Source organism: Atta colombica, unplaced genomic scaffold, assembly GCF_001594045.1.
Source record: "Atta colombica isolate Treedump-2 unplaced genomic scaffold, Acol1.0 scaffold90, whole genome shotgun sequence".
NCBI lineage: Eukaryota > Metazoa > Arthropoda > Insecta > Hymenoptera > Formicidae > Atta > Atta colombica.
In genome coordinates, this window is record NW_017259584.1 from 1 (window position 1) to 16,909 (window position 16,909).

Genomic DNA, 16,909 nt, shown 5'->3' on the forward strand with positions numbered 1-16,909 from the left:
AATGAAATAATTTCTAAATGTTTATATATAATAAATTTATATTTTATAACGTTTACTTATTATATTCATTACAATAATGATACTCGATAAAAAAATGTTTTAAACATAATGACTTCTTGCACTTGAACATTTTACTATAGCTATATTACTGCTTTCGATATTGCACGTGTTGAACTTTTGTCGAAATTAAATTCTACTGGATTTTGAAATTCTTCTGGTCTTTCGTTTGTATAACCACTTTTAAACTACGAATATTTAAATAAGTTATGATATCGCGGAGATGACAATTGATTGTGTATCAGAGATTGTAATTTTATTATATTATTTCTTTCGTGTAAATTTATATATTATTTTCCAATAGTAAAACAATATCTAAAAATTTGTTGGCGATCTTGCTGAGCGCACGAAGAAATCGTAATGCGCAATCAGGCGATCACCGTCCGAGCATTTCCCGTGGTATTAATGTTTCGAAGGCACTCGGTCGAGAAAAATGAAATCTTCTCTGCTTTCTAAATTTTTTATTAAAAATGCCTTGAGTGCGGGCGAACGTGTTTCACAGCGGATACGGAAAGGATCTTAGCAATAACGCGGTGATGACCTTCCACGGGACGAGACGCGTGCAGAAATTTGTTTTTTTTTGATTGCCAAGATCTGATATTATTTTTTTAATCGATTTTTTTAATCGCGTGACGCATGTGTCATTTAGCAATCGACATCTCATGGATTCATCGATTTTTCATAGATGCGATTAAGCGATATAATTAGACGTCGTGAATCATAGAGATACCGAACAAAATTTTTTAGCAAAATTTTTCCAAATTCTAAATCCGTAAAATGGTTGTATTTTTCCTGTAGTGTCTTTCGAAATAATCATAGTAATAATATGTTTTCTTGCAAATATTAAATCTGAAATAATATTGGGACAATGTCTAGTCCACGAATCGATAAAAAGAACGCTATTAGAACCAATGTTTAGAAAATAAGCTTCTTCTAATCACATTTTAAAATGATTTGTAAGAAATATAAATGTTAAATTAATAACTATTTTACGACTGTTATGAGATTCTTAAATAAAATATAAAATATCATACACAGAGATTATAATTACATTATACATTTCGTTTATGCAATTTATATTTACTTTTTAATAGTAAAACAATATCTGAAAATCTGTTGTAAAAGGAAATTTATTTAATTACCTAAAGTTATTTTATCAGATTTAAATGCTTTTACAATAACATTTATTGGTATAAATAAGGTTTCTTGTAATCTTGGTCCAAATATACCATTAGTTGCTTTTAATAAAGTAAATGTTACTGCAAATTTCCATTACGATATTATTGATTGTATGGTGTATGAGTGTGTTGTTGATGATATAGATTGCACAATTCATTCTACTTTCTTTATTTCTTGGTTAAGTAATGATCTTCCAGAATGAATTTCCAATTGGAAATCATTTTGATTAGAATTAAAAACATTTTCAGATCGAAACTATTTGATAAGTAGTTTCACTGTTTTTAGAAAATCATCAATTGTATTTTGCAAATTAATGAAATCTTTTATTGTTCTTGTAGTTACAAATTTCACAAAATAATTTTTCTCGAAACAATTCGGTGAGACTTTTCTTAATTAAAGCATCTCAATTGTGAGATGCTTTAAATATAGAATTTAAATTTCCTACTTCTTGAGCTTGTAAAGCCCATCTTTAATTGTAAGCTCATCATAAATCGATATCATAAACTATGAATTCTGATTCAATAGCTGTAGTAAATTTATCATGTGTAAATTTGGAAATGTAAGATAATTTTTCTATACGATCTCCATTTGAATGTAATTATTCTTTCCATCATCTTAATTGATGTTCAAATGAAATTCTTCTAAATTTATTTTATACTGATTTTTAGCGTACGATTCCTTTTGTTGTTATTTTTTTCATTAACATTCCAATTCCTCCAACTCAACAGCTCGTTTTTTATAAGAACTGTCAAAGTCTGCGTCATCATTTGAACATTGAGGATGAGAATTTAAATTATCTTCACTCCATATTTCTTCGTCATCTTCAATTATTTCAGAATTATAATAGTTAAGGTTCTTAGTAATCGAGATAAATTTCTTCTGTTACTTTTAACTCATTATCGTGAAAAATACTATTCAACAATAATTTTATATGTTATGTTATTGTATATGTTCTTTTAATTCTATTTCTGCTTCAGTGACTAGTGTTTCTGTTAGATATACTAAATATAATGTTAGATATACTAATTATAGATGCTAATAAAAGTCTTACAAGATTTATGGATTGATAATCAGTCTAAAAATGTTAAACTTTGCTTTGTATCGTAATATAAAAACAATTTAACAAATTGTATAAATATTAGATATGAGAAAAAATTCGTGGCGTTTTTTTAATGCCATCTAACGGGAAAAACGCCACGAACTTTTTCTCACACCTAATAAATTATGACAGAACGACTGCACTGAACGTAAAATGTGAATATTCTTATACTGTCCATTTATTATAATTATCTTAAATTTATATATGAACTTATATTACCGCACAATTGTTTCTATTATCTATTCTAAGAAACTTATTCTTATCTTTTTTTTTGAAAAATATGTCATGACTTTGATACCTCGGCTCTGTGAACCTGAGAGGGTAATCCCTCTTTTACCTTCCTAGCGAGGAGACATGCCTCGCCACCGAAGCGATGATTTAGCGACCCTTTTCCCGCATCCCGACAGGAAAAGCACGCTACCTCCGTCGTACAATCACGAGTGACTCAGGACTTCGCAGCGGTAGTCGCTGGAGCTGCCTCGCTCGGGCACCGCCCTCACATGGCATCTCCATCTTTCTAAAATATTATAAGGATCTCTAAGAGAGGATCTGTATGCGATAGCAAGCCCAGACAATCGGGAGCCAAGCATCGGCCGCGATCTTCCTTGCCGCGCTCACCGAGCAACATACCCATACTGTGGCCAAGCTATTCCGGATCACGCGTATCGTCCGAACTCGGATTGCAGCCGCCATATTGTGCCACCGCCTCCCCGTGAGAAACATCTAGAAACCGAATCATCCAGGTCCTGGACCCAAAGATCAGCACATTTCTGGAGGCGCGCGACTCGCACCTCTTTCCATTCATGGAGCGCTTCTCTGAGTTTTACGGACAGAAGATCCGCCTTCCTCGCCTCCTCCGATCCCGGGACTTCGAGGACCTGGTCACTCTACGCCTGATGCGCAGATCCTGGATCACCAGCTTCTCCAGGCTCTTTCCCTGGAGAGCCTCATTGTTTTCGCATCCTTGGGAGGCAGATCATCGACATCGCTCGGTCCTGGGGAGCCGCAATCTCAGCAGGTTTCTTATCATGGACGCCGATAATTTTTTTCCTTCTCGCGTGCTGATCTGCTGCCGCTCCAAGCCGTCCTGTCCGCTGCCGTGCCAATGGTTGATGCTGCTGCTCCTGTCCGAAGTGTTGTGTTCTCTGCCTGTGTTGTTTCCCTGCTGCGACACAATCTGCTTCCCTCGCCGTCTGCATTGATTGCGTCCATCTCAGCTTTCTTCTTCGTGGCTCTGCGTCATCATTGTCACCCATGTATCAGCGAATGCGATAGATACGGAGGAATTTAGTCGTTCTTCGAAACGCGCCTCATGATTGCGCACTGCCTCGCTTCCGCACTCTATCCCCGCTCTATACGGCGGGACCTGGGTGGGAGCAAAGTTCGCCCTCCGACCGCCGTCAGTAGCGGCATAGCCCAGTCTCGAGAGTAAAGCCGAAAGTACGTTCTCCATAGTCGTTGTGAACATTCAGCCCCGGGATGTTCATAGGAGAGGCAGCCTGATTTGATCCTTTTTTTCTTCAGAGTGCATCCGCCGTTCATCCGAATGTGGAGGCTCCTTGGACTGGAGGTCTCCAGGCGGGGGAGGATCGGGTCCCTTCGCACTTCTTCCGGTATAAATGAAGGAAAGCTTAGGGAGTTTCCTTTTTTCGGATTGGTTCGAAAGCCTTCCGGCAGAAATCCTTCGCTATTGTCCGTCTGTGATGCTGCTTTAAGTGAGAGAAGTTGTCGTGAGTGGTTTCAAAAGTTTAAGAACGGTGAATTTGAAGTCGAAGACAAAGAACGTAGCGGAAAGCCGAAAGTGTACGAAGACGCGGAATTGGAAGCATTATTGGATGAAGATTCGTGCCAAACGCAAAAAAAACTTACACTAAGAGTGACTCAACAAATAATTTCATATCGTTTGAAACTACTGGGAATAATTCAAAAGCAAAGGAATTGGGTTTCATATGAACTGAAGCCGAGAAACATTGAACGCCGATTTTTCACATGTGAAATGCTGCTTACCAGGCATAAACGAAAGGGGTTTTGCATCGTATAGTCACTGGTGATGAAAAATGGATCCACTACGATAACCCAAAGAAGAGGAAATCATGGGGACTACCTGCCATGCTTCAACATCGACAGCCAAGCCGAATATTCATGGAAAAAAACTCATGTTGTGTATTTGGTGGAGCTTGGTGTCGTGTATTATGAGTTGCTCAAACCGAACGAGACCATTACTAGGGCTCTCTACCGAACACAATTGATGTGATTGAGATTGAGCCGAGTACTCAAGGAAAAACGTGCCCACTACTACTCCAGGGATGACAAAATTATTCTCCTGCTATGATAATGCTCGACCACATATTGCGGCGCCGGTCAAAACCTATTTAGAAACACTCAAATGGTAAGTTCTATCCCGCCGTATTCTCCAGACATTGTTCCTTCCGACTACCACTTGTTCCGATCGATGACGCATGGCCTGAGCAGCACTCACTCATATAAAGATACCAAAAATTGTATCGATGATTGGATAGCCTCAAAAGATGAAGCATTCTTCCGACGCAGTATCCATATGCTACCAGAAAGATGGGAAAAAGTAGTGGTACCGATGACCATTACTTTGAATAAAACATTATGTACCGTTCTTTCACAATAAATGCTTAATTTTTGATAAAAAACGGCGGAAATTTATTTGTACTCTCAATATATTTCTCAAGTTGCTAATCTTCCCTCAAGGAAGATTGCGGGTCCCCGTGCGCCCTTTTGTTGAGGACTGCATACGCCACAAATGTTCGTCTCCCAAATATATTTTCGAAACGTTCCCTTCACCTTCGTTGATTTCTCACTAACTTTACAAAATGTTCCAAGTTCCTTTGTAATCGTCTCGGACAGCTCATTAGTTTGATGAGCGTATTCCTCCTCAGCCAGTTCGCAGGCATTTCCTGGCTCTTTTATTGCTTGCCTTCACTATTGGATTGAGTATGTCCTTCTCTATATCATCAAGGACCTCTCGTCTCCATTCCTGTAGATTCCTGATGAAGTAGTGGCGTTTTGCGCGGTCCATATTTCTAGACTTATTACTAGAGTCATCTGAAGAGTCCTCGCTCATCGAGATAACTTCCCGGGCATCTGCGCTCCTCTTCCGGGATGTTCCAAGTATTGGTAAGTTGTAGAGATAGTGCCGACCTCATAGAAGAAGCCATCGAGGCCATGGATTCCGCTCGTGACATATTGCCCATAGCTGACGTGTTGGAGATTGGAATGTCTTTTCTCATCACTGTTGGAAGGGGGGAATCTCGGTTCTCGGGGTCTCCCGGCGTTCATTCTTCATGTAGCTTGAATCCGACAACCCTTCCATCATAGCCATCAAGACTTCTGCTGGTATAAGCAATTCCTCTTGAGACATTTCGCCGCTTAAGTGAGGTTTTCATCTGCGCCACCTCGTAGGCGCAGCAGGTGACCATAGGTTTTTTTATGTTCCCGGAATCTAGGTTTTGTTCTTAGCCATCAGTCGGAGGCCTCTATTCAGTAGTTTGATCCTTTCCATTCTCGCCGCAACCGTAGAGGTTGCTTCCATTTCATCAGAGTGATTTAAAGTTAAATGTTTCATGGATTCTGCAAACAATGCGAACATGCCCTTCCGATCGGGGGGTGGATATTATATATATTATATCACCCGAGTAATTACCCGGAAATTATTACGCGAGCTATCCGGCGGATTGGAATGAGCATCCAGTCCTCAGTCCACAATACGGTTTCATTCCTGTGCCGCGGGGCCTCGGGCAAACGGGGTGTCATCCCCGGCCGCAAACTCTCTTGGGAACTCCAGGCCGCGTCATTCCTCACATCTCTCCGAAGAGAACAGAGTCTGCGGTCTGAACACCCCTGTGGAGTGCTCTGTTGTACAGACTTCCCCTATTTAACGGAGCTACAGGATATATTTAGATCTCCTCGAACTGGCATCCCCCGACCGGCTACCCCGGACAGCAAGAGCTGACGGCGGCCCTGACCGCGAGGAACGGCCTGAGAGGAAGTCCCTTCATCATGACAAGGTGCCCCGAGGGGGACTCTAATCTAATTTTAACCTAACCTAACCTAACCTTAACTTAATCATCCCCGAACTTACCCCGTGTAAGTAACTTCGAGGACCTAATTTCGTAGAAGTAACTTCACTGTCCTAACCAAAATCCGGTTCGTCGACCTAAATGTCGAAATGTCGAAAAATAGTGGAACTAACCCAAAATTTTCAAATTTTGATAGATGTGTATAGTTCGGATTTTTTTGTCACCCTCATTTTTGGTCAATTTTTGAGGGATGTGGGACTTGGAAAAAAATTCCAAAATTTTTCAAAAATCAATCAAAAATTCATAGGTCCAAAATGCATTTCTCGACCTCCTCTATCGATTGACATAGTCTAATTTTTATCGATTTTTCCCATAAAACTTAGAAAATTATCAAGGAACAAACTTTGATCGGCTGCCATATCTAAACTATTAATGTTAGATCAATAGTGTATAGCACCTTTTTTGTTTTTCTTGACGAGAGCTATTCAACAATGTACTTATACCCATCCTAATCTCAAATTTCGAATTTTTTCCAAAAAAAAAATTAGTGTTAGAACAAAAATGTATAGGATCTTTTTTGTTCCCCTTAAACAGACCTGTCCATCGACTGAAACCTATCCTAAACTCAAATTTAAATCCCAAAAAAAACTTCAATCAGCCATTTCTAAACCATAAGGTTTAGGTCAATAGTGTCTATTACCTTTTTTGATCCATTAGTCGAGTCTTACAAGATGGGCATACATATTGAAAGTCATCCTAAACTCAAAGGTGTACATTTTTCAATTTTTCAATATGAAATGCATGACTGACAATTAAATGGTTATAGATCCTTGTAGTACTTAGCAAGCCCCATCCATCCATGAAATTCCGAAAAATTTTCTACAAGTCCGTAAACCTGAATGATTGCTTCGTAAATCAGACTGTCGTATTTTTATACTGAATTCTATTATATTCTCTCATTTCGGAATGGAAACTTATCGAATGAGTATATTTTTATCAAGTTTTGTAATGACATCCATATTCTAAGGCTACATTTCAAAGAAAATTTTACTCGAAATACTGTAGTACATTACATGTACATTACATGTCTTATACATACAGAGTGTCTCTTAAGATGAGTCGGAGGATGAGTCGATCCACATTGAGGGCGGAGAATGGATCAAAGAGAACAAAAAATTCTTCTATTATTTTGAGGTACTCGCTGTAGTTTTCGAATTAGAAAAGGAAACGTCTAAGTCAATATGTGGTTAAGCCGCGCCGCGCGAATTCATAGGATGGCCCACACTCGAGCGGTGGCAGCAGCGTGCAGAGAGAGAAAAGTAGCGCTTTGTTGCCTAGCACAGCCTGGCATGGCAATCCCGCATCGCGCCTTATTACATTATCCAAAAATGTTATTTTAACTGAAATTTTTCTTATCATTATAAATCACGTTATTTAGCCCGATTAAAAGCACAAATTACAGATGTGTTAGCGATGTAATTAATTAGAGCATTACGCAAATCGTATGCTAATCGTCGCGATACCTTTCTGTTTTATTATTATACGCCATTCTATTTTCTGAAAATTTTTTTCTATCTCAGTTCCAACGACATTCGCTTCGAAAGAGAAATATTCCAATGATATTCACTATAAAAAAGAAAAATCATTTTTTTCCAAAGAGTGTTTCACTCTTTAAAAGTGCATGGGCACGTATAAAAAAATACGTGTCGCTTATTTTTGTCTGGAGAATAACATATTACTCATTAAAATCGGAGAGAGATAGTTGAGTCCCTTTCCTTGTAAGTTACAGAATTTTTTAATGTAATGAACATGGGCATTAAATTTGATGGATAGTTTAATGAAAATAAACTAAAACACTCAATTTTTAATTAGTGTTTTTCAATACATTTAAGTTTTCAGTTACTACAAACTTAAACATCTCATTAACGTGTACATAAATAATCTTTTCAGTAACAGAAAATTTAAATTTTATTCATCAATGAACATTAAAGCTTAATAAAATTTAAAAACGTTTTTCATGTGTACAATTAATGGTGTATAATTAAACTTGTTGGCAAGAAACATATATGAAAAAAAATCTCAGTAAAATGCGTCATTATATATGGAAAAATAATACATTTGGATTTACAATGTAGCGGCTATCTATGCGAGCTTATATTATAATTTCAAGTGTACATGCATTAACATGGTCAATTTGTAAAATTTTTTCTTCTAATTGATCCATCAAAACTTTTAGAGAGAAAAACAAACGGAGTACATATATTATAGCTGCATTTCTCTTAAGGAAACGTTGATATTGGCCATAATCGTGGCTGTCAAAGTCTCGCTACAAATGCTTTGAAGCATTTGATGGACTAATTAGAAGAAAAAATTGTACAAACTGATTTATTAAAAAACGCTTCAAAGCAGCATCGCATTGATCGTACTTATAGAAAATTGTCACCATTGATCAGCGTCATTTTAATTTGATCAATATAAGAGCGAATCAGAAGTTTTTAGATGCTCATATGTATTAGTGCTCTTACGTTTAGTGTTCCTTAGTGAGATGCATATGTCAGCAAGATTATCGTGTGATGGTAAGGTGGTAATTTAAAAGATTACTTTGAATGATTATAAAATCGCATGACTGTAAAATGTGCAAAGCACATGAGCATGAAGTGCTGTGTGCCTGGTTGTGGGCAAAAAAGTAAAAAGGACATTTCATTTCAGGTAAGAATTTTTATATTTTTATATTTTTTGTATTAAATGTATTCCTGCACATGTGTTAACAATGTAAGATATGAAAGTGACATTATTTTTGTTTACATACCATTCATGTTCATATAAATTTCCATACATCGATAGCAGCGTGAGCGTGAATGCTTCTGATTCGTTCAAATATCATTTCAACTAAAATGGCGGCATCAATTATGGCCACAAATTTTCCTCGATGCCTATTCTAGTATAAATATAGTTTAGTGTCTTCTATTGTAACATTAACCAATAGCGAAGCATTTTCTAATCCAAACTCGGTTGGGCCGAAAACGCTAATGAAAGCTGTGTTCCAAAATTTATCAGTTCTGAAAATCTATAGTTTACGTCATGTTCGCTATAGATTTTCAGTACTGGCAGTAAATTTTGGAAGTCTGAGCATAAGATTGTCGTAACACTTACTTAGAGACTGAAGTTGTAGACAAGTTTTGTCTCTTAGAGACACAGCAATAAGTTGTATGTCATACGTGAAAGCTTGTGCGTTACTTACGTCTACAACTTCAGTCTCCAAGTAAGTGTTACGATAATTCTTGTGCTCAGACTCTTCCAAAATTTATTGCCAGTACTGAAAATCTATAGCGAACGTGACGTAAACTATAGATTTCAGAACTGAATAAATTCTACAATTTAAGTCTAAGTAAGTTACGACAATTCTTATGCTCAGACCCGAACACAGCTATAGACAGAGACGGCGGAGTTTGAGAGAGACGCTTGCAAATTAAGCACATCATGTTATCTTTTCCACTATGGGTGTTTCCGAACGCAGCCGATGTGATGTTGGAACTAACCTAAAATATATGCGAGAGAGAGAAATTTGTGAAATCAATATGTTATCTCTTTATTATATTTGGAATTTACTTGAATATTGACATATATGAGAAGAAAAGACAAAGTAAAACATTTTACATTTATTTTCCTGTAACATTTACATTCTTTATTAAATCACATTTATATTGCTGTCTTTGCCTTTTAATAAGATCAAGACTGGTGATGGGAGAAAAAAATTGGAAGGACTGGAGACCTTTCGTATATGGAGGTTTAGCTTCGATTATTGCAGAGTTGTGTAAGTGAATGAAAAATAATTAAAAAGTATTCTTACCTTATTGTTTGAAATCATATTTTAGATAACTCAGGTCGTATTCCGATATACATTGCCTATACTGAAAATCTAAATTCACATTACGTATACTGTAGATTTTCAATACTGGCAGTATATATTGAAACATGTCTTTAATACATACATATGCCGTAATAATAAATAATTTGTATTTCTTTTATTCCAGGTACTTTTCCTTTAGACACGACAAAAACACGCTTGCAAGTACAAGGCCAGAAGTATGATGAAAAGCTTGCACGTTTAAAATATTCTGGCATGATTGATGCTTTAATGCAAATATCTAAACAAGAAGGAGTAAAAGGTTTATATTCTGGGTAAGAGAGAATATTTTATTGTGAAAAGTAATATATTGTTTAATATTAAATTTTATTTAAAATTATTAATAATGATATTGTTTGAGATATAATAAAGATATTTCATTCAAATATAGAGAAATATTTAAAAAATATTTTATATCTTTGAGCTAAAAAATTTTAGTATCAATATATATCATTAGAATTACTTTAAAAATTTTAAACATTACCACTTTTTAAAATAATTCATTAATATAATTAAATAATTAATAGTTAATTTGTTTTATCAGGATTAGTTCTGCAATTTTACGACAAGCAACATATGGAACTATAAAGTTTGGAACTTACTATTCACTCAAAAAAGCCGCAATTGATACTTGGGCAACAGGGGATTTAGTCACAATAAATATTGTTTGTGCAGCATTAGCTGGAGCTATATCCAGTGCGATTGCCAATCCTACTGACGTAGTAAAAGTTCGTATGCAAGTTACTGGCAATGAAATAAATACATCTCTGTTTACTTGTTTTCAAGATGTATACAAATATGAAGGAGTTCGTGGACTTTGGAGGGTAATACAATCAATTTCAATATGTTACCACACATATATGCAGCATATGCACATACATATACGCACACACGCACAGTATGTGTATGTACAGAATATATACATAAAGATGTATAAAGATTTATTTTTTTTATGCAGGGTGTTGGACCTACTGCTCAACGAGCAGCTGTTATTGCAGCTGTGGAATTACCTATATATGACTATACCAAGATTAAATGTATGAATTTATTGGGAAATAGCGTTAGTAATCATTTTGTGTAAGTTTTTTTTCATTAAATGTAAATGTAACATAAAGGATATGTTCCAATATTCACTGCCAGTGCTGAAAATCTAGCGCACGTAATGTATACTGTATAGTTTCAGCATTGTTAGTAAATATCGGAACGCATCCAAAATATTTTTAATGTTTTTTGATTGTAATGACTATTTTCAAATTTATGATAACTATGGCTGCGTTTCACTTAACACTCAATGCATGAAATCATTTCATTCTTATCAAACATTATTAAACAAGGACGCTCACGAATATCGTTTTTATCCTTGTTTAATATTTGATAAGGATGAAATGATTCGCATTGTGGGCGTTAAGTGGAACGCATGGTAATACATATGCTTTTTAATGAAAAGTTATTTACAGAAATGACAGATTCATTATCAGTATGTTTAAATCATACCTATATTTATATTAATATGTTATTTATTATACTATTAATTTTATTAAATATTAGGATCGATTAACCCTTATCCGGACAGCTAAAACTTTTTTCTTTTTAAATATTATTAATGTACAATATCTGTATGATTTTATATCTGAAACTTGAGATACAGGAATTAATAATTGTGAATTGCTATTGTATAGAAAAATCTGATTAGTTACTTATAGTTATTTAATAGTTATTTAATAGTAATTTAATATTAATGTGCAATACAATATATTGTATATTAAAATGGAATGAAGTCTTTATTAAATTCATGTAGAGTGTGCATTTTTTTAACGCAATTTGTGATGTGAAAGATTAAATCTGAATATTAAAAAAAAATCAATTATGATATTTATAAAATATAAAAAAGAGAATATTGAGAAAATATTGAGATAATAAGGAAAGAAACACAAATTTTTAGGATTTGTATGACAAACTTGTAATAATAATTACAAAATTTGTCATACAAATTAATTTTTATTCTAAAATACATGTTCCATAAGAGTATGTATTATGTATTTTTTATTGAGTGTAGATTTTTGTCAATATTTTAGACATAATTTATCTCAAACATAAATCTAATTTTAGCTTATCTACATTCTAATATTTTATCCTTTAATAATTACTTAAAACTTTTCTGGATTATATTAATCACATCGCTTGGATGTTAATAACTCATAAAGCTTACATAGAAGTGTGTTTTTTATATCATATATACTTTTGTTTTTTTGCAACTTGCACATTTAAACATTATACTTTTTAATTTATTTTTAAGAATATATAAATGTATACAAGCGTTAATTTTTAATATTAATAATCAAATTGCTGGTATCTATTAAGCGAGATGATTAAAATGCACTTAAAATGGAGCAATAATTTATTAGTTGTTTGCACTAATAATAATTTAGCAAGATTGTTTTGATATTGAAATAATTAATCAAGTATTTATCTCTTTTAATATAGAAATTAATATTATTTGGAACTAACACTTCAATTACATTTTTAGTGTCTACAATTGTGCAATTTTTGAAGTATTCCATATGTCGCACATTGTCGCAGGAAAGGAGTAAAACTCTCTTAAAATTAAAATTTTATTTCCAGGTCCTTTGATATTGTCATGCGTATGGACACATGCGATAGACGGATTTTGAGATGACCAGAGAGGCTTGACACGGAAGCTGTGTTCGGCACTCTGTGTTTAGTTCAAGAATCGTTAAGACAATCATCCAGATGATTATACATGATAAACTACTTTGCAAACATCTTTTGATTAGCATTTTAGGCTTTCTAAAATTACTAATTATTCATCGTATACTTCCTAATTTTTCTACTGTAAATAGATCCTATTTTGTCTATGTTTTTATTTCTGTTTATGTTTGGAAACATATTTTTGCTCTATTAAAATATTGATTATCATCGCATAGACATGGTATTATACATTCTTAATTTTTTATAATGACTGGATAAGGGTTAATTTTGCTTTATAATATAAAATTGCAGCAAAAATCTTAAAATAAATCGAGAATATTGTTACTAATTACAATTTTGCAAATAATAAAAATTTCATAATTAAAAAATACTTTTAATTAAATTAACATAATTTAAATATATTATAGAATGAATGTGTACTTAAATGTGATTATATCTTTTAGATCTAGTTTTGTAGCTAGTATGGGAAGTGCTGTAGCTTCAACGCCTATAGACGTAATTCGCGTAAGTAAATTATTATATATTTATACAACATAATTGAAATATTTTTTCTTTCAAGATATCCTTTTCTTTAGACCCGATTGATGAATCAAAAGAGAGTGCGCATAGCTAATAAGAAGTCTTCATCATACATTTACAGTGGCAGTATAGATTGTTTGGTTCAGGTATAAAACTTCATTCTTATAATATTCTATGTTTATTTATATTTACATGTGCATATATACTATGCACTACTCAATCAAAAATAGGAAACACTTTAGAACACGCTCAAAATTGCGCAATATTCAGAAAATCGTAACTTGGTGAAAAATGATCGCAGACAAAAAATCAAAAAAGCATTTAAAAGCTTGAAATCTTTACTTTCGAAATTGGTAATTGATATTTCAATCTGACTAATTCTTTATAGAGATATACGGACACAAATAGATACCCGTCAAATTTGAAAATTTTTTACAAACAACTTTACGAAGATCTATGGCGTGAAGTAAAATTCACACAAAAATGCGGTTTACGGCAGTCGAAAGAATGAATTTTTATCTTCAATTTGCATTTTTATTGAGTACTGTATTGAGTATGATTTATTGAGTATGATTTTTTTTTATCGTGTTATTGAACGTTGAAGCAAAAGTGGTCATTTTTGCTTCAACAATCTCCATAAAGATTCACCATGGGAATTCCGAGTTACGGTGTTCTGAATATTGCGCAATTTTGAATGTATTCTAAAGTGTTTCCTATTTTTTGTTAAATAGTATATTTATATATTTATTACGCACATATGCATGCATGCACAATCTAGCATATCTATTTATAAGGAAAATATTTTTTTTGTATAGACGATTAAAAATGAAGGAGTTCTAGCACTATACAAAGGTTTTATTCCGACATGGTTCAGGATGGGACCGTGGAATATTATATTTTTTATTACCTATGAACAATTGAAACAGTTATGATGCATTGTCGACTATATTGAATATTTAAATTCCTCACTACAATAAGGTCTGGAAATATAAAAATCATTATATTATGAATTTAGCATTACTATCTGATATCAATCTCAATTGTATATAATTCTTTAATTGTGAAAATGACTATTGATTAGTTACCTTAATGCCATATAAAATAAGTAAACTTAAAGCACATAAATGAATTAGACACAGCACTTTGCAGCATTAAAATAATTGTAGAAATAAGTACAAAAACGAAAGTAATCAGAAAAGTTTAAGAGCTTTCTAAAGTACAAGCTTCCACAAATTATTTTAATTGATAAAGACAAGAACCTACATTCAATATATTATTATACAGTTACAGTTATGACACAATCATACACTGTTATATGTAAGTATTATTTCAATTATTTTGTCATTTTTATATATAATTCGATTCTGTACAGAAAATTTTTATATGTAAATCAATGAACAGTCAAAATATCATATGTGGAAACGAAAGTTCGAGATTGTTTGATTTGTAACAATGTTTTGTACAATACTAGTCATTGTTGTCTACATGAATATAATAATGAATCATTGTATTTCAATATTTTTACATAGCATTTACTGTCGTATTTCTGGCATACACGCTAGTCATTTTAAGAGATTATTGTAAAATTAATATAAGATAGTGTTGAGCCATATAAAATTTGGTTATTAATTTTTTGTGAATAATATATAAATCATAATGGCTAAAGTCAATTTTTTAAATCAAATCTTAATTTTTTTCACAGCAGTTATACAAAACAGTACATCTATATATGGATATAACTTTCTATTTTAATTTCTTTTCATGTGAAATAAATATATATTGATCTGTATGTATGTATGTATGTATGTGTGTGTGTGTGTGTGTGTGTGTGTGTGTGTGTGCGTGCGTGTGTGCGTGCGCGCGTGTGTGTGCGCGCGCGCACACAGTACAAATTTTAATATTCTTAATTTAAAGTGATACCTATTTGCAACTAAACGTTTAAGAGTTCATAATTCTGTATTAAACACAATGATATAATAGCTTATTATAATATGAAATTATTTATCTTTAAAGATAGGAAGACTGATTCACACATAGATAAGAAATATTTTGCAAACGAAAATGGATTGTAACATTACATATCACTGTACATATACATTATACAATATTTTAGATTTACTGGCACAAATTTCAGAAAATAATAGATTCTTACCAAAAGAATTAATTTTTGTTAAGGAATTCGTATCGACAGATTTTTAAGGAGCTACATATTTGATTCTGCGTGATATCTGACAATACTAGTTCACATCTTTTTTGATTTTGTTTTGTAAAGACATCAAAACTCCTGCACAATGTTGTCGCATGATTGATTAGGTCTTTAGAGCTAATGATCTGAACAACGATATATAATTCCTTAAAATGTATTAGACAAAAGTTCCTTAATAAAAGTTAATTTTTTAAATGAGATCTACAATCTCTTTATGTTTGTCTCAGATCCTAAAACATTTTGTATTTATACATAATTTATATAAAAATTTTACCAATGTAAAAATTGGTATTCTATTAAAAGAATATATATTATAGACCTGATACATTCAGCTGTACTTTTTTTATATTCAATGTATAAGAAATGTGTATATTTAAATAAGAAATATAAATATATCATTAAAGAGAAAACAATTCCAGAAATTTAAAAACATATAGTTTACAGAAAAGAATCTTTTTTGTTTATTGAATGTAAAATATGCACATATTTCAAAAATTCAAAAGTCTGTGACATTAAAAATCTAATACGAGCTAATTTAAAAAAAGAATCAATTTAAGAGCATACATTGTAAATATTTTTGTATGAGTATCATATGCTTGTAAATCCTTTTTTTCAGATTATTTTAAATATGCGACTTTATATTATAGTTCTAGAATATACTGTTATATATAATAAGTAATAAAAATATGTTAGGCCTTTCTACAGTCTATATATATTTACATATCTATAATTTTTCTTATACACTGATAATGATTATTTGTAATACTGTGTCAGTGATTATGACATTTCCATACGATGACTTTTCTATCTTTTCCACCTGTTATTATCAAATTATTATCTGCAGTTACAGCCAAGGCACAAAGCGGTCCTGAAAAGATGTGTTATAAATTGTCAATAATTAATGTATTGTGTAAATTCCATTGTGGCTGCATTCGGTTTGGACACTCGTGCATTTTAAGCGCTTATAATCGTTGTTCTATCTCTATCATTTATTATACATAAAACAAGGATAGAAGCATTGAAAGTGTCCAAACTAATATAGCCTTTATAATAAAAAGAAGATACAGTTAATATAAAATAAATTTAAATATCAAAATCTTTTACTATAAATTATTTTAGTAATATATGTAAATATGTATATATATATATAAGGTGTAGTAAAA

The 16,909-nt window shown here is 32.8% G+C and overlaps 2 protein-coding genes across 3 annotated transcripts in view; one reads left to right on the forward strand and one right to left on the reverse strand.

The window, feature by feature from the left end:
- Positions 1 to 9,482: 9,482 nt before the first annotated feature.
- Positions 9,483 to 14,498, forward strand: LOC108693517 (kidney mitochondrial carrier protein 1). Of its 2 annotated transcripts, none has more exons than XM_018202522.1 (9): positions 9,483 to 9,646; positions 9,778 to 10,027; positions 10,113 to 10,198; positions 10,419 to 10,566; positions 10,836 to 11,115; positions 11,250 to 11,368; positions 13,465 to 13,525; positions 13,597 to 13,686; positions 14,356 to 14,498. In XM_018202522.1, the coding sequence occupies exons 3-9, from the start codon at positions 10,126 to 10,128 to the stop codon at positions 14,470 to 14,472; spliced, it is 888 nt and encodes a 295-aa protein (XP_018058011.1). In that variant the 5' UTR covers positions 9,483 to 9,646; positions 9,778 to 10,027; positions 10,113 to 10,125; the 3' UTR covers positions 14,473 to 14,498. The 2 variants fall into 2 exon arrangements, with proteins under 2 accessions (XP_018058011.1, XP_018058010.1); XM_018202521.1 differs by having other exon boundaries at positions 9,800 to 10,027.
- A 1,946-nt stretch (positions 14,499 to 16,444) lies between these two features.
- The window catches only part of LOC108693518 (protein FAN-like), a 6,151-nt gene continuing 5,686 nt past the window's right edge, over positions 16,445 to 16,909 (reverse strand). Inside the window, exon 16 of the mRNA XM_018202524.1 lies at positions 16,445 to 16,628. Coding sequence (XP_018058013.1) covers positions 16,517 to 16,628 — 112 coding nt within the window. The 3' untranslated portion in view covers positions 16,445 to 16,516. The remainder of the gene's footprint in view (positions 16,629 to 16,909) is intronic.